Source organism: Anabas testudineus, chromosome 2, assembly GCF_900324465.2.
Source record: "Anabas testudineus chromosome 2, fAnaTes1.2, whole genome shotgun sequence".
NCBI lineage: Eukaryota > Metazoa > Chordata > Actinopteri > Anabantiformes > Anabantidae > Anabas > Anabas testudineus.
In genome coordinates, this window is record NC_046611.1 from 15,742,951 (window position 1) to 15,760,896 (window position 17,946).

General features: G+C 37.8%; 3 protein-coding genes across 9 annotated transcripts in view; all 3 read right to left on the bottom strand.

Annotated features, from left to right (window-relative positions):
* Window positions 1-17,946, bottom strand: part of LOC113163505 — a 1,294,879-nt gene that overhangs the window by 1,200,658 nt on the left and 76,275 nt on the right. The window contains exon 2 of the mRNA XM_033326712.1: window positions 9,693-9,823. The gene's annotated coding sequence lies outside the window, so the exon portion shown is untranslated. The remainder of the gene's footprint in view (window positions 1-9,692; window positions 9,824-17,946) is intronic.
* The window catches only part of LOC113163522 (NACHT, LRR and PYD domains-containing protein 12-like), a 428,332-nt gene that overhangs the window by 409,284 nt on the left and 1,102 nt on the right, over window positions 1-17,946 (bottom strand). Inside the window, exons 3-6 of the mRNA XM_033326781.1 lie at window positions 15,986-17,786; window positions 14,931-15,104; window positions 14,260-14,433; window positions 13,112-13,285 (exon numbers count right to left, since the gene is read on the bottom strand). Of these exons, the coding sequence (XP_033182672.1) occupies window positions 13,112-13,285; window positions 14,260-14,433; window positions 14,931-15,104; window positions 15,986-17,786 (2,323 nt within the window). The remainder of the gene's footprint in view (window positions 1-13,111; window positions 13,286-14,259; window positions 14,434-14,930; window positions 15,105-15,985; window positions 17,787-17,946) is intronic.
* LOC113164445 (nuclear GTPase SLIP-GC-like) lies at window positions 1,969-9,111 on the bottom strand. 7 transcript variants are annotated; one of them, XM_033326822.1, is made up of 11 exons: window positions 8,971-9,111; window positions 6,993-7,270; window positions 6,785-6,879; window positions 6,452-6,542; window positions 4,948-5,164; window positions 4,613-4,825; window positions 4,205-4,405; window positions 3,420-3,629; window positions 3,110-3,180; window positions 2,859-2,954; window positions 1,969-2,382 (listed from the first exon to the last, which is right to left on the bottom strand). In XM_033326822.1, exons 4-8 carry the CDS (start codon window positions 6,508-6,510, stop codon window positions 3,525-3,527), a joined length of 795 nt encoding a protein of 264 aa, XP_033182713.1. In that variant the 5' UTR covers window positions 6,511-6,542; window positions 6,785-6,879; window positions 6,993-7,270; window positions 8,971-9,111; the 3' UTR covers window positions 1,969-2,382; window positions 2,859-2,954; window positions 3,110-3,180; window positions 3,420-3,524. The 7 variants fall into 7 exon arrangements, with proteins under 7 accessions (XP_033182713.1, XP_033182710.1, XP_033182711.1 ...); XM_033326819.1 differs by having other exon boundaries at window positions 6,452-6,879; window positions 6,993-7,020; window positions 7,224-7,270; window positions 8,971-9,110; XM_033326820.1 differs by having other exon boundaries at window positions 6,785-7,270.

A 17,946-nucleotide genomic window follows, 5' to 3' on the forward strand; every position in this document is an offset into this window, starting at 1 on the left:
TTAGTTTATTAAAAAGTGGTTATAGTGAACAAAATGTATAATTGAGCTGCAAGTCTTCCAATATGGAGACTGAACGTACCTGTATCATCTGGCTCCAGACGTTTTCCTTCTAGAATTTCTTTGGAGCTCACTGTGAACACTTCTAAACATTTATCACTAAAATGTTTCTAGAAAAGAAAAAACGGTTACAAATTTATTTCTGACTTTATTGTCTTTGTATTTGATTATCAGCACAGCACATATTACTGACCTTGATCTTGTGTTGTCTGTTGAATTGTTTCTTTACAGGATTTTTGACTTTATTGTTTCTTGTCCTTATACGTTCAACTGCTGATCTGTAAGAAAATATTTCTATCAAGGGGCACATGATACAATATCGGGTGCACTGAGACCTTAAAGGTCAATATATTTTATTATACTATCATAGACATCAGACTTTGCTTTTGATTTTTAATCATGATATCATTTTAAATAAAACAACAGATAATGCATGCATTTGCTAGTGACATTGTAGTTTACATGTCTACCTTTAAACTTGACATTTGAATACAAAATCTAATCAGTTCATTCTTGATCCCAAGTAACAATTTGTTATTGCGAATTCCCTGTAAGCATTACTTAGGTATCACTTTCACTAGAATTAGGGGGTCAAATAGACCGCCGTACAAACAACATGACATCATAATGTGTCCTGGCCTGGTAATTGCTGGCACAGAGGCATAAAAATGGCCTGTAAAAAATTTTGGTATGCTTAATCAAATATTTTCTTGCTCTACCTGTAGAATCTGGTTATAGTACCAGGACAAATTATTTAGTCAGGCACTTTAATTTCATGGGTAGGAAAAACTAAAAGCACAGGACAGAGAGAAAAAGAAAAGAGAGAGACAAAGAGGCACACAGCCTCATGTGCTCATGTGCTTGAGGGAGAAAAACAGGGGGTTAGATTATTCTTATTGTTAAATCTTATTGTCTCTGCTTCTCCCATGGACAGAGCAGGCAGAACTCTGCTATGATTCGTAGGTAAAAAAAGGCAATCTTAGTAATATATTTAATGTGGTGTTCAAAAGAGAGACAAGGATCAAATAGGACTCCCAAGATTTTTGGCTGTCAGGCTCTGTGACACCATTGACAAAAGTTAAGGTTAACTGATCACAGTTATGTCGATGTCAAGGTGAGCTGATGACCAGAATCTCAGTTTTATCTGGATTAAGGAGCAGGAAATTATGTGACATCCAGCTTTTCACGCTGACAAGCAGGACTCTAATTTGTTAATCTCAGATGAGTCATCAGCCTTCACAGGAACGTAGTTTAATAATACATCAGAGGGACAGTCCATGTCAGATGTTTTAGAGATAAAGTAAGAGAGGCCAGATTAAGGTAGTTTGGACATGTTCAAAGGAGAGATTGAGAACATATTGGTAAACTGATGCTGATGTTGGAGCTGCCAGGCGGGAGGTGTAGACCAAAAGAGCACTGTAAAACCCGATAAGTTAATATACAGAATACGGAACTAATTTAAGTATAGTTAACTCTTACATATCAATTACAAGTAACAAAAAATAATTAGTTGCTCAGTAATAGATTTTTCAAGTAAAGCGTACATGGTAAATAAAGTTGTATGCACTCTACTCTAACTTAAAGCTTTGCTTAACTAAAACTCAAAAATTAAAACACAATACTTAAAATTTATTTTGAAACTGATTACATAAGTTTTTTTTTAACTAGTTTTAACTCAATTTGTTAAACCCATACACTTTAACAGTAGATTACACAACAGAATAATAGGCCGTTTCAGAACAAGTTACTTCTTTATTAAGTAACCTTCACTCAAGTCAAACATGCATGACAAAATAGCATCATAAAACAGTGCAAGAAATACTTGTAAACACTTCTAACACATATCTAAGTGTTACATATTAACCCACAGTGATCAATGTAATTACATACTACAGTATGGCTAAACTTCACATTTACCTAATTTAAAAATGATCAAATCACAAAAAATACTTCAATTGTTAACTATATTACAAAGGTGACTGTAGTACATGTGTACAATCTTCAAGATAATAAAGTCACATCAGATTACTCCACTGATAAAAGGTCCTTTTTAAGACTCAGCACCCTGGGCCTTAACTTCCCATCATCTAGGCCCATCAACACATTCTGGATAAAGTTAAATGTGTTGGCCAACTTATTTGGGTAGCTCAGATGCAGGGCATAAATGAGTGCCAAAAGCATTACAAAAGCATCAGCCAGTGTGGTGCAATCAACAACTACATTACCCTCAAGCACAACTGAAATCCTATCTGGAGAGAAGAATGTTGCTGGAGGTGGAGTTGATTAAGAGGAGTCCAACTGGTCACCTGTGTCTGGTTGTTCAACCTGTGACAACAGAAGAGAAAATAAGGTTACCTTACTTAACTACCTTAGTGACCCAACACACAAATTGTTGCTCATCTCCCACATCCTCTCATACTGTATAAACATCTAATTAATGCCTCCATATTGATCACATTAAATAAGTAAAAATTAGGTAAAAGTACTTGCATGAAGGAAAAGCACGACTTCCAATCACTTCTATTCATTTGGGTAAACAAATCCTCAGAAACTCCCATAACATTATACTCTTTTAGTTAAACAGTCCATGAACCAGGTTGGTGGATTAGTCCAATTAATGAGGAAAAAAAAACACTCTTGTTGATAATTAAATGCAACTTTAATCTGAATGTGATGAAAATCTGAAGGTTTAATGATGTGCCCTAATCACACCAGGCCTATTGCACGTTATTCTTTAGCATAATGACCTTTGTTTATATAAATGAACTGTTGCCTAAACTATAAACAATGTGCTAACTTACATCTCACATCTTAAGAAATGTTGAGTCGTCCTCATGCAGATATGCAGGAAGAGCTTGAAGGACAGCAGCACGTCTCACATCAACATCAATTTGATCCTTGAGTGTGAGAACAGAACTTGTTTCAGCCTGGATGGTAAAGGTCACAGCAAAAAAAAAACGTATAATAATGTGTCTCTTTCATTTCTTTGTGTGGTAAACCTAAGATTCCCAATGTTAGTATGTTCAGGTACCAATTTGTTTAAATAACTTACCTGAAGGTCATAAATCCGGAACAGCTCCAGAACTTCAGCTACTTTTCCTGAACGAATGAAGAATGTATGGTCTGTGTTGAAAAACCACACATAGCAGAATATTAGAATATATATATTTGAACATTTGTTATAAGTTGTTTAATGTAAAAACTGAAAGATAAACTGCCAAAATATATCTAATGGTGGCTGAAGACATAAAAACCATCTTTATACTAGCACAATTCATATGCGTAAAACTGACCAAGATACTATTGACACAAATAATTACATTTACCTAGACAAATAGATGAACTAAGAACAACATTTTCACCTGTGAGCAGGGCAAAGGTGGTCTGTGTTAGCTTAGTGATCATAGGAAGATTTTTCTCAATCTTCTGAACTTCTCCAACAATTTGCAGTCTCAGTTGTTCAAGGCTCACAGCATCTTCACTTCTTGGGAAGTTAGGAAGGAAATACACTTCGGTCTTTTAATGTTAGTATGGGGAGCTTGTTTGTCTGGATTTTTTTCTACTCCTCTTGCCTGAAAAGTAAATATAATCTTTTATCAATGGTGGTAACACTAAGTTTGCACCTCCAAGTCATTTTATCGGTTTCAGTGTTTTGTACTGAAAATGCACACATCTTACCTGATTGAAAACTCCAGCAAACAGGTGTTTCACTTTTAGATGAATAGTAAAACATTCCAGTTGTCATGACTCACCTTCTGGATTACTTTACCTTAATTACTGAGAATGTTCATCAACATATTCTTTATTACTTCCATCTACCTGTGTTGTCAGGCATTGACAGCAACAACCTACATTTCTTCCTTAAGCGTATCAGGACCTCCTAACCCTATTTACTGAAATACCTGACTCAAAATTACTCTTTAAAGCAACTGATGATGGAGGTTCACATAAATTTATCCCACGCAAATGTGTAAAACTGCATAAATTGGGTTGGGTTCTCTTTATCTAGTCCCTGGTAATCTGGATTAGGTCATTATTGTGCAGAAATAGAAAAAAATAGCACTGTATCATTTATTTGTAGGAACAGGTTACAGTTTAGCATAAAATACACTTATAATAAATCAGCAACTGAATGTGAATAGATTACCCCTGTCCACATTCTGTCTCTGCTCTTGTTAAGGTCCCCACTTCCAGGAAGGTCCACAAGTGTGACATGCTGGAGATCATAACTTGGAACCCTGATAGTCACACACTTCACTAGTGGCCAATACAGTTTTTCTTCCTCACCTTCTTCCTCTTCTGTGGAAGACCTTGTGTATTTGACAAGTTTTGCATATAGTTCTTTAGCCTGCAATTGATAAATCAAAAGTAAGACAGAATATGGTCTAGGTGTTTTCCAGCTTTGCGAATTGGCAGAGAGGGGAGCAGTTTCATTTCAGGGGAGGCAAACATTTGTCAGAGTCAGTGCCAGCATATTACAGTACAATGTAGTTATGTTTTTTTAAATGTAATAATTTTCCTATGTATGATACATTTGTATGTATGAATTACTTACTGATTTACATGGTAAAATCTTACTCTCAGAATTCAGAAATTCAGGAATCTTTCTGAAATGTTTCTTGTTCATTAGGTCTTCAAGAGACATAGTTCCCCAATTCTTTCCATACACTGCTGACAACTTTTCAACAGTGTCATTATAATCATCGCTGTCTTTCTTTTCCTCATCTGCAGTATCTGCCAAAACATAGCTCAATTCCTCTTCCCACTCCTAAAAACACAAAAACATTTAACTTTTTAATTAGTTAGTTTAAATAGCACATAAAGGGTATTTACTGCATTTATAAATTGACAACTAGCATCAACTAAACATGAACAAACAAGCTGTTTTACCTCTTTTGTAATGAACTCAATCTCTGCCTCATACTTTAAGTTGTGCATGTTAGCCTCCAATTTAATCATGGCTGAGGTACATGCACTGATACATTCTGAGGGCAAAAGATTCTTCTCTCCAATGATGGCATTTATCAGATAGCTCTTTCCAGCCCCAGTTTTACCAAAGACACCGACAAGCTCGCTCTTGTTTGTGTCCAGTTCAGAGATTTTAGTCCTGTTAAAGATAAATGTGGTCATTAACACTTGATGGTCATCAGTTTTCCCCTGGCTTTTATTTGTGTCACTGTGACCACATGAGACCACCTCCTCTATATAATAAGGGTCACTCAGTCTTGCAGTAGGCTAAATGTATTCCCTCACACCTCGTTGTCCAGTTGTCTTCTCTATCCAGAGGGAGAACATTGCTATCTTCAAAAGAGTAGCTTTTCTCATTCAGATGCAGATGGTTTGCTGAATCTCGTCCTGAAAAGCTGACTCTTCTGCATTGTGCTACACGTTTGTGAAGCTGTTGTTTAGTCTCTCCTGTGCATTCTTCACTGAATTGAACTGCAAATACTACATTACTTTGTCCATGGGGTAGACCCGAACATAAGTAATGACAATATTCTTTTTTATGGATGTGGCATGTCAAACAACCAGTGTGCTCCTATTTTAATCAATCCATGCACAACATTTATTCCCGCTGTGCAATGTCTTCTCCAACACTTTAAATAATGCAATGGACAGTTCTTAACCCTGTTTTAGTAATTTCATTAATCTCCTTAGATGTTTTCTTTGCTTGATTCATGTCAATAATTTGACCCTTCTAAATGGATTTACATATTTTCCACGGCCACAGGATGTGTAGTTGTTTTGAAAATGAGAAGCTACTCACTGCATCAGGTAGGGTTAAATAGCATGTTGGTAGCTGAAACATAATAATTTAATCAATAAGAATTTAAATAAAAGCTAAATCAATTGTATTTCATATTGTCATGATTTTTGGTCTTTTTATTTAAATGGCAATTCATTTTACAGTTGATTACACTTTTAAATGAAAGCTAATTTAGTAGCACTTGATTTTGGTCTCTCTCAAAGTACTCAAACTAGTTTTATTTAGTCTTTTGTCACAAGTATAGACTATGATTTGTTGAATGTAGTTACATGACAGTCCTTCGGCAAAACTTGTCCATTAGTCTAAGAGACTAAGACTGCAGCATCATTTAGATATTACTATTATTACTATTATCTCTAAACTGTTCTTCCTGTCCTGAAATGAAACTTTAACAAATCTAAGCATAAAACTGATGGATTCCAACAGAAGAAGATTACACTGGGTCCAGTTCCATTGAGACGCACAGATACTTGGGTCAGAGTTTTGCATCTCTGGCATGAATGGTACTGCTACTTTGTGCCAACACTCCACTTGGAACTGGCAGCTTGTCAAAATGACAAATGACTGAATGAGACAATATACCATACAAAATAAGGATATGAAAAGACATGTAATACTTATACTTACCTCAGAAATGCATTGAAAGCATTGTCTTCCCCTTTCAAACTGCAGTTGATTTTTTTCATTAGTTTCTTTACTTTTTTCAGTATGGCTTTTTCTGTCAGAGTAAATGTACATTACAAAATCAACAAGTATTTTTCTTGTTGTACATGCACCAGTGTGTCATTAGACTATTCAGGCAGTAATGTACAAGGTGGAGAGAAAGAACTCAGACACAACTTATAACAACCATGAAGCATAGATGTGGTCTAATTACAGAAAACAGATCTGTACTGCTGAAGCTAAATGTTACTGTGTTAAGATTTTAATCTATTATAAACTGCCTTGTAATTACAGTACCTGACTTTGAATCCAGTTCAGTGTTGTGCTGTCGTTTACTAGCTGGTGACTGACTGATCCAACTGAATCAAGAGGAGGATCTAACTTTCTCTTTCCTAATTTTATTTTTTGAAAACAGAACAGAAGCCAGCAACACAAAGATTAAACCTCTGGGCTAATATGTGTTGTTTGATTAAAACAAGATGACACAACATACTATACATCTCACCTTTATGAGTTGTGTTGCTGGTAGAAAGCTGAACATGAAGATGAACATGAAGGACCAATTAAACACTAACAGATCAATAAATCATATTGTGAAATTTGTATCACAGTAAGCACCATACATTGTTACCTGCATATTATTATTCCCAAATTTAGAATTAAATATGTAATGTAATAATCTGTATTCACAAGGAAAATGCCAATACTTTATCTTTCTCAAGTCTCATTTACTTACTGTGTTCTGATCCAAACCAGCCATGTCCAAAAACAGCAACTACAAGACTGGCATGAAACAGTTCTGATTTATTATATTTAACTAAATATGAATAAACACAATTCAGTGGAATGTGCATATACATAAATAAGCCCCTGCATGATAATATCAGTTACATACAAAGGACAAGCTGCATATGACTTAATTTAAATGTAACATGGTTCCAATTTAATAAAAAAATCCTATTTCATACAGTTCATGTGCCGGTATAGTTGATGTATAGTTTAGTAATTTTACAGCACAGAAACCCAGTACCACGACCACAAAACTACTTCTTTTTCTCTCCACTACTGAATATTTTAATTTGAGTGAGTGATTCATCTTCACAATGTAGAAAACAGAAGTGGTCTTTAAAAGTCTTAGTTCAAGAGTAAGTTTATGTAATTTATTGGAAATTAAATCATCACAAAATAGCTCAGAAGATTTCTGTACAAACATGTTAAACTAAAGTGTGTCCTGTAATTAGCTTCACAGGCATCTTCAAACAATAAACCAGTCAGTTTGCCTATTTTAAGGGTTTAAAGTGGTCACTGTGGTGTTTGGTATCATGGTGAGTACTACACTGAACATGGAAAGTTAAGCAGAGAGTCGTCTCAGGAGATTAGAAAAAAGCTAGAATACATATGAATGTTGCTGTTTATTGTAGTGTGTTAGTTATACATTTACTTATCAAGAGGTTATTTAACTGGTCTGGAATTAACAAGAGATCATATTTCTCCCACATCAGCTTCTCCCCACTGGCTCCCTGTAAAATCCAGAATAAGGTTTAAAACACTTCTCCTCACATTTAAACACTTAATAATCAAGCACCATCATAGCCTTAAACCTTAGACTCAAACCTTACACTGCAAAGTTCCTTGAGAAGACTTCTGTTGGGATGTGGTGCTATATAAATAAAACTGAACTGAATTGAATTGAATTTAAAGCAGTAATATCAATGTTTTAATTATGTATTTTTTTAATTTACAAGTTGAGAATTAATTCATTTCAATTTAATTCAGAAATTTGCACATTTATATAGCACCAAATCTCAACAACATGTCAATGCACTTTACAGTGTTTAAGGTTTAAGACATTATAAAATATAACTGTGTACAGAATGACATACAAACCTCAACAACCCCACTGAGCAGCACCAGGAGACAGTGAAGAGGAAAAACTCCCTTTAGAGGAACAAACCTCCAGCAGAACCAGGCTCAGGGTGAACATCTCTATCTATTAGCTTTGCTATTTTACATTCAGTCTGTAATTCACAGGAGTTCATGACGCCCGATGACGTCAATGTGAAGTAACTAGAGTTAACTAATGAAGTAACTAATGTTAGACTAACATTAGTTCAGCCTGCTTTAGAAAAAACAGCTGCTCTCTCCTTCTCTTCTCTTCCTCCATTTGTACAAACTAGAGTCTTGACCTCCAACACTTGGTCTCTGCAATTAATCTACTACCGGAATAATTAAAACAAATCGAAAACCTAATGTGATAAACACATAATTTATTGCTACAAAGATAACACGAAAATGTATATCAGTGTTTTTATTTTAGCCTCTAAACCTGTTAAAAGAGTCAAAGACTGAGAAACAGGTGAGATGTCACACACACACTGATCAAACTAATACAGAGAATTAAACAACTTCACTCTTCTTTCCTTTTTAGTCCACAGCGTCTGGTTTTACTGGAATAACAACAATAATACTGTGTTAACACTCACCTGTCTTAGTTTAGTATATTCAACACAAGAGCTTTTCTAACTTCTGTTTCTTCGACACAAAGTGGAGAAAAACTAACTACGTAGTTGTTAATGTTTCTTTTTCCATTTGGACTATTCTGCCACTCCTCTAGGAATGGTATGTTCTGATCAGACGGGTAGAACAACCTGTTATATACACTAAGTCACGCGATTGATGCCACTCCTGTACATTTTTGTTTGGCTTTGGCTGTTTGCCCTAAGGAAACCTTTTACATCTGTGCATTTCCTCCAGACAGTTTACTCGTTTATCTCTTTTACACTTTAAACTGCCTCTGTCCTCATCACACACTGACAGCCACACCGTACTGACTTAAGACTGATTAAGTTTTCCTATTTGCAGGAAACCAGGTGAGTTGAACTGCTGTGTGTGTGAGAAACAATCAACCAGACAGTTGAACATAATTCATTTATTAGCACAGACACAGACACATGTTAAAGTCAGATTAGTATTTCTCATTCCTCTGACAGAGAGAGAAACCTGCCAAACATGAGTCTGTTATCAGTGTGTTATCAGTCTGTTATAAGTGTGTTATCAGTGTGTTATCAGTCTGTTATCAGTGTGTTATCAGTGTGACATCTCTCCCTCCATCTCTCCCAAGTTATAAAACTGTCAAATTCAAACTCTTATTATTTATCCTGATTAATTCCACAAACTCAGAACAGCAGAGTCATGTTGTACTCACCACTCTGCTGCTTCCCTGTAGATCAACACTAAGAAGATAGAAACAGAAACATGAGTGTGTCTCACTTGTCTTTAACCTGTAAACTGCTGCAGGCTACAAACTGAACCCGTCAGCTTTTATTCTGTGAGAGACTGGAGATGAGATGTGGATTAGAGGTGTTGATGAGGAACTAGTTTCTCTGTAAAGGTGTCACATCTCCCTGAATGTTTCATACACTCTGCTTCATATATCAACCTATGATCTGTAAACATGACGTGTTAAACTACCTGACAGAAACTGGACTGACTGGATGTTAGAATTAAACCGGCACAACTCCTCCACTGATTCAGACACTTATAGCACTGAACTAAAGTAGTATCACTGGGCTGTAGAGGGGAGCAGGTTCCCATTAGGGGAATAAATAAGGACGCTTTAAATGAACACTACCTAACCTGGAGGACAACACACAAAGACACATCAGCATCTGGCTACAGACAAGTGATAAAGGAGGCTCGACACATTTACAAAAGAATGCTACCGACCTACCTCGTCACTAAAAGGGACCAGAACACCCAAGAAGATTAATTCCCAGCTCCAACTTCCTGCATGTCAAGTAAAGTCAAAGATTAATATCAGGATATGTATACATCAGAAATGAAGGGAACAATGCATACCTTACCAGGAAATGATGTACAACATAATGAGATTTGACCCAGTAGTACCTCAGGCAGCTGAACCGGTAAAACGATGGACACGCTCGGTTGGAGGAAAAGCAGAGTATTTAAACTCTGTTACCAGATACAACAGGCTGTGGGGTTTCTTAGCATCTACCTCTACATATATAATAAATAAAGGAAAAGTGAAGCTCTGACTTCAACTTCAGACGAGCAGAACAACTATGAACAATGAGTTTTTATAATGGTGGTTTAGTTTTTATACGACAGATGAACCAGTTCTGAACAGATAAATAGATTAAACTTCAATTTAAAGTTCACCTCAGGGACCAAAAACCAGGCTGATTTGAACACAAGTAGATGGAACAGAAACCTGAGGAACATGCACAAAACACAGAAACCCAGGAGAAACAACATGAGCAGGTGATGTGACGAAGAACATCGTCATTGACACAGGAGGTAGTGAACATGTGGAGAAATAGAAGAGTCTGAGTATTAAAGTCTAAACTAATGACACACTGAGGACAGTAGAAATACATAAGGTTTGTAATAAAGAGCAGATGTTTCTATTTAAAAGCTGCAGTGGAGACAAATATAATCTCCAACCCAACAGAAGTGACCACAGTCAGAGTTCACTAGTAGTACACTAAACTCCCACAAGGTGGCAGTATTCAGGTAAGGTGAGTGAGAACATATGGACAGACATTAGCCAGGACATTTTAGCAGGAGTGGGGTCCTTCAACACTGCTCACACATGATGTATCTAGTTATTCCACTGTGGACGGTCAAGGACGTCACATAGTGTGTGTGAAGGAGCAGCTGGAAGTGTTCAATGAACCAGAGCCCTTGTTGGTTGTTCTCTGACACTTTTCACTGAGCAGATTGAAACTGAGAACAAAGAGGGAGATTCAGAGGGAGCACAAGCTGGTCTCCACAGACCAGTAGTGGAAGTAAATCAGTGACAGTAAACAGTCAAATGTTTGAGGAGCAGCTCTAACCCACGACCACAGACTGGAAATAATCACTGGATCTAACAGGGAAACTAAAGATGGAGCCTCCTCACTTCAACACCTTATGTTATGAAGAGCCTGAAGCAGCTGGACACAGACAGAGAGCAGCTGTTGGACATAGTGGAGCATGAAGCAGCTAAAGATCAGATATTTGTAGAGAAATGTATGAACTAATTCACAGAGACACAGGAAAAGGAAACTTGTTTTACCACCTGCTGGTTTAATATTTATCAGACCTGTCTGGGTTCAACAAACCAAAAACTGGGAGCTCATTTTATAAAGTTATTTATGGACTAAACATGTTAACAACAGTATCTGAGTGGTTATAAAACTGTCAATGGAAACAAACAACAAACACCATTCACCATGTGATTAATTCTATAGAAATGAACACATGAAGCCTCATGGCCCAGACTGTAAAGTTGGAAAATGAGAATTGGTCTTAATTAACAGGACATGATGTGAAAATCTGCAGGAATTCTCTTGTCTGATAACAATAAATGACTTAAAGTAGTAACAGCTCAGTAATAAAGGCAGGAACAGATCACACACGTTGAAGGAGAAAGTCTGAGTTTTAATATGTGATGAGAAATGTCTGTGGTTCTGAGCAGGAAGCTGATGAACAAACAAAGATCAGACAAGACTCAGAAAAGAGCTGCAAGGCTGGATTCTACATTAGAGATGGATTTGGTTTAATTCTACCAGAACAGAATAATAATACAGTTTCTATCATATAAACATTGTTCATATCCACCATTGTCTAAATATTTGTATCCTCTAAAGGGACAGTTCACCTAAAACTAAAAGAACAACTACTGTGAACAGGTCTTCAGAGTCATCTGGACTGGATCAACTGAGAAATATGGAACAACATCAGCTTTTTCATCAACGTGTTTATTACAGAACAAAAGAAATTAAACCCAGTCTTTGTGTCTCTCTCATACAATTACAGTCAGAGCATCTCTGCTGCTGCTGCTGCTGCTTCAACATCTGGATCATCATCAAGCATCATCTTCTTTTTACTGTGACCTTTACAAACATCATCACTTCCATCTGTTGATAGAAGACGAAACAACACAGATGGTAAATCAGTATTTAAAAACTCATTTCATCAACTAGTCAGAACATTTCTGATTATCTCATAACTCCAAACATACATGTCATATTTTCACATTCTTAACATAAGATATATGACAAACCCATAACGTGGATCGAACCATTTCCACCACATAATATGATTCATTATGTAATGGAAATAAAAAGTAGCTCAACTTGTAGAAAGACTGTAGAAGTAGTTAGTGATCCGGAGAGCTACTTATTACTGCACCTCATTACTAAATGTCTTCACTTCATCCATCTTTATGATGCCAGTTTGCTTAGTTCAGAAGGTCTTTAACACCTCACTGTAACTTAATGAACGAGCTACCTTCTGTTTGTGATGTTTGAAGACTCATTTCTGCACATTTCCTTTCCAGTTCCTCAGTACTGGACCTCCACAGGACTGTGTGCTGTCACCTATGATCTACATCATATTTCTATGATATATCTCTATGATTCTACTGAAATGAACAAATTGTTGACGCTATAAGAGAAAGAACGAGTCATCAGATCACGCACCCCCACCACCAATGCTGACCTCAGCAGCTGCTGGTTTTTTGAAGCTTTACAGGAAATATTGGATCTTTGACTTGATACTAACTATATTTAGTCCAATCCTGCTGAAAGCAGCATGGACTGACTCCAACCCTCTACTGACCTCAAGGTTTCCAGTCTACAATGGGGACTCTCCACAAGATCAGACAGCAGCTTAACATCTGAATCCTGCAGCTTGTTGTTCCTCAGGTCCAGTTCTGTCAGATGGGAGGTGTTGGACTTCAGAGCAGAGACCAGAGAATCACAGCTGATCTCTGACAAACTGCAGGAATCCAATCTGAATAAAGAATAAAACAAAGATAAAAGAATACAAAACATTTATTGATGTCATCTTCTAAATAAAGTTGAGTTGAATTAAACTGATAAACTCAGATAAACACAAACAGAACACAGACTAGATTTTGGCCACCATCACTTTCATTATAAAGGCTTTAGGAAAGAATCTATTCAGTAAGAACAGAAAAGAATTAATATATTATGAATTATTTACGATACAATTCTGTCTCTGTGTTTCCCTGGACCCTGATATGCAGTGAAATGGAGGCTAAGAGGCAAGAAGGCCTGAAAGAAGTCCTCCTAGTTCAGCAACCCAGATCAGGACCAGTCCTGAATGAAAAGCAGCTGAGAAGGAAGGAGGATCAGAACTTTCCACAGCAGAGGAAACAAGTTTAGTTACAGACTGATGTGGTTTGTAACTCTATGAAGAAGCTGTGCTAAAGGAAACTAGATAACAGATATTGGTAAAATCAAACTTCAGTAGGGTAGAAATCTGCAAAACAACGAGTCAACGCTGAGCAAAGGGTTGGTTTTATTTACAGTGGAGTGAGCCTGTGGTCTGTATGTGAATGGCTTCTAAACAAATGATCTAGTAACATATTGGTGATATGTGATTACATATTAATATAGGTACAGTAAGATTCTGTTAGTTAAATGCTCTCATCAAATGTCTGGGACAGTACAATGTAAAGAGAAAAGCCAAGGACCTTCAGAAGAATCAGACCCCAGTGGCTATCAGAGGAAGATACAAGGACGCAGACAGGACTGATGTCAGATGGGGGGACGACTCAGTACCTGTGCCAGACTACTGGGACTGTACCTACTCCTACTCACACTAAATGTTATTTCCATAGAAGCTTTACAGTCCGTACAATAATTACATATTCTGTACTAGACCCTTGACTCAGATAAGGAAACACAACAAAGGTCTGTTTATTTATTAATCTCAGTAAAGAACTAAAAATGGGGTCTGACCTCAGAGTCTCCAGTCTACATTGTGGACTCTCCAGAAAACCACACAGCAGCTTCACTCCTGAATCCTGCACGATGTTGTAGCTCAGCTCCAGTTCTGTCAGATGGGAGGGGTTGGACTTCAGAGCTGAGGCCAGAGACTCACAGCTGATCTCTGACAACCTGCAAGAAGTCAGTCTGAAAAAAGGAAAAAACATGAAGCTAAAATCAAAAACCAAATCACATATGTCCTAATCAATGAACTTCTGTCTAAAATCAGTAAAGTCGCTTTGTCATTCTCTCACTGTGAATCATCATAATATAACGAGTTGGTGGAAACATTTGGCTGTGATAGTTAGTAATACTAGAAAGTAGTATATGTGACTGTAGGTCGAGTAAATACAAAATGCAGGTTTGAAATGATTATTTAGTTTATTAAGGGGAATAAAGTTTTCCAAACCACCAATCCAGTGGTTTCATAGACAACATAACTGTACAACCAGTGGCTAAAGATAGCTGACAGTGTGATCTCTCTTCAGCTGCAATGATGGCATGAATTTCAAAAACACAACATCTGGTACGCTGCTATGTTGCATTTACCTTCTTATAACAACATCAACAAAAATATTAGTTTTACCAGCAACAACAACAAACCAACAGTTAAAATCAATATTGAAAAAAACACTTGAACTGACCTCAGAGTTTCCAGTCGACAATTTGGACTCTCCAGTCCAGCGGACAGCATCTTCATTCCTGAATCATGTAGCCTGTTTCCACTGAGGTCCAGCTCTCTCAGATGGGAGGAGTTGGATTTCAGTGCTGAGACCACAACTTCACAGTGAGTTTCTGAGAGTCCACAGTGAACAAGTCTGTGATGCAGAACATATCAAGTTGAAAATAAAATAATAATCTGACAATGAAATGACAAAAAACTGCCCTAATGAATTTTGTTGACAAAGCAAATTAGTGCAGCTGTAGCTGAGGTGAACAGTTATTCAGGCATTGAACTAATTCATGTTTCTGTGTCTGCTGCATGATATTAATCACATTTTGTGTTGAAGTGGACTCAGTGCAGCCCAAAATAGATTGTGGACTGTTGATTGGTCAAACTGTGAATGTACTGACTCGTACATTAGATCATTAAGATAGATGCTCATTTCATGCAGGTGTTGATTTCAACATCCTTAAAATTGTTATTGTAAAATGGTTTCACATAAACATTTTAATATTCAGTCCTGTTTATAGGATGAGGATAGTGGTTGTTTATATTTACATGTGTTCATGTGTATTTATGCATTAGTGTTTGTATTTCTGTGTGTACAGTATGTGTATGATTTATGTATATGTACAGTAGAAGTATGTTCATGTGTGGATGTTAATATATGTTTGTATATATGTAGTATTTTCTTTTCCATTTTTTAAAATGTTTTTTTCTCATCTGATTCAACCGTCTAAGGACAGAGGGTGTTGTTGTGGAGCAGTGTGTAAAGTCCACTGGGTCAAAGTTCACATCTGACAGTTTAAAGGTCAGATGTGAACTTATTTCTACAGCAAAACGTTCTGTAGAAATAAAACTGACACTGCTGTTGCTTCCTGTGATCATGCTGTCGTGTTTTATATTGTGCATGATGAGAATGTGTACTTGTATGTTCTCAAATTGTAGTATGAGTAGAAGTACATGTGCTGTACTGCAGGTACAGAGGCTGCAGCTGTGTCTTATCCTCATGTTGGTGATCACATCTGGACTCACCGAGCCTTTCTGCAGTTCCTCACAGCTGGAATCAGTCTCTGTTGTCCCTCCCACGATGTGTTGAACTTCTTCAGGTCCAACTCATCCAGAACCTCCTCTGACATCTGCAGCATGTAGGCCAGAGCTGAGCAGTGGATTACAGAGAGGTACTTGTCTGATCTGTTCTCTGACTTCAGGAACTCTTGGATCTCCTGATGAACTGAGTGGTCGTTCATCTCCATCAGACAGTGGAAGATGTTGATGCTTCTGTCAGGAGAGATGTCACGACTGTTTATTTCCTTTAGGTTATTAATGACTCTCTGGATGATTTCTGGACCGTTCTCTGTCTGACCCAGCAGACCTCCTAAGAGTCTGTGGTTGGACTCCAGAGAGAGGCCATGAAGGAAGCGAACAAACAGGTCCAGGTGACCAGTTTTACTTTGGAGGGATTTTATCAAGGCTTTCCTAAGGAAGGCATCCAGAGTTAGGTTAACTGTGTAGTTGCAGTATTTCCCCACAAACTCCTCCAGTGCTTCTGTCTTCTTATTGTTGTAACAGTGGAACATGTAGACTGCAGCCAGAAACTCCTGAATGCTCAGATGAACAAAGCAGTAGACTGTTTTCTGGAAGATCACACTCTCTCTTTTGAAGATCTCTGTACAAACTCCTGAGTACACCAAGGCCTCTGTGACATCAAGACCACACTGCTCCAGGTCTTCTTGGTAGAACATGATGTTTCCTTTCTCCAGATGTTCAAACGCCAGCCTCCCCAGCCTCACAAGAACTTCTCTGTCAGCCTCTGTCAGCTCCTGTGGACTCGTCTCATGTCCCTCATCATACTTGTTCTTCTTCCTCTTTGTCTGAACCAGCAGGAAGTGTGAGTACATGTCAGTCAGGGTCTTGGCCAGCTCTCCTCTCTGCTCTGTAGTCAACATGTGCTCCACAACTGTAGCAGTGATCCAGCAGAAGACTGGGATGTGACACATGATGTGGAGGCTCCTGGATGTCTTGATGTGTGAGATGATTGTGCTGGACAGCTCTTCATCACTGAATCTCCTCCTGAAGTACTCCTCCTTCTGGACGTCAGTGAAGCCTCGTACTTCTGTTACCCTGTCAACACATGTAGGAGGGATCTGATTGGCTGCTGCAGGTCGGGAAGTTATCCAGACCAGAGCTGAGGGAAGCAGATTCCCCTTGATGAGGTTTGTCAGCAGCACGTTGACTGATGACTCCTGTGTGACATCAGACACAACCTCCCTGTTGTTGAAATCCAGTGAAAGTCTGCTTTCATCCAGGCCGTCAAAGATGAACAAAGGTTTACAGACAGCCAGCTCCTCTGCTGTGACCTTCTGTAATGTTGGATGGAAAACATGGAGCAGGGTGAGAAGACTGTACTGCTCATCTTTGATCAGGTTCAGCTCCCTGAATGAAAGCAGAACCAGCAGACTGACATCTTGGTTTTCCAAGTCCTCTGCCCAGTCCAGAGTGAACTTCTGCACTGAGAAGGTTTTTCCAACACCAGCGACACCATTCGTCAGAACCACTCTGATGTGTGTCTGTTGGTCAGGTAAGGCTTTAAAGATGTCGTGGACCTTGATTGCAGTGTCATGGAGGGTCTTCATCTTGGAAACTGTCTCCAGCTGTCTCACCTCATGTTGGGTATTAACCTCTTCACTCTGTCCCTCTGTGATGTAGAGCTCAGTGTAGATCCTGTTGAGGAGGGTTCCACTTCCTGGTTCATCACTTCCTTCAGTCACACATTCACATCTCCTCCTCAGACTGATCTTATGTTCATCTAAAACCTCCTGCAGACTAACATCTGCTGAAAGACAAGAAACTATGTGAGACTGAAGAAAGAGAATCTGGTGATTATTTTTATCAGATACAATAAAAAACAAAGAAATTCAACAAATCTCTCTTATGTCAGATATAAAAAATAATAAACATCAGCAGACAGATGTTCAGTCTTACTTTGTACAGTG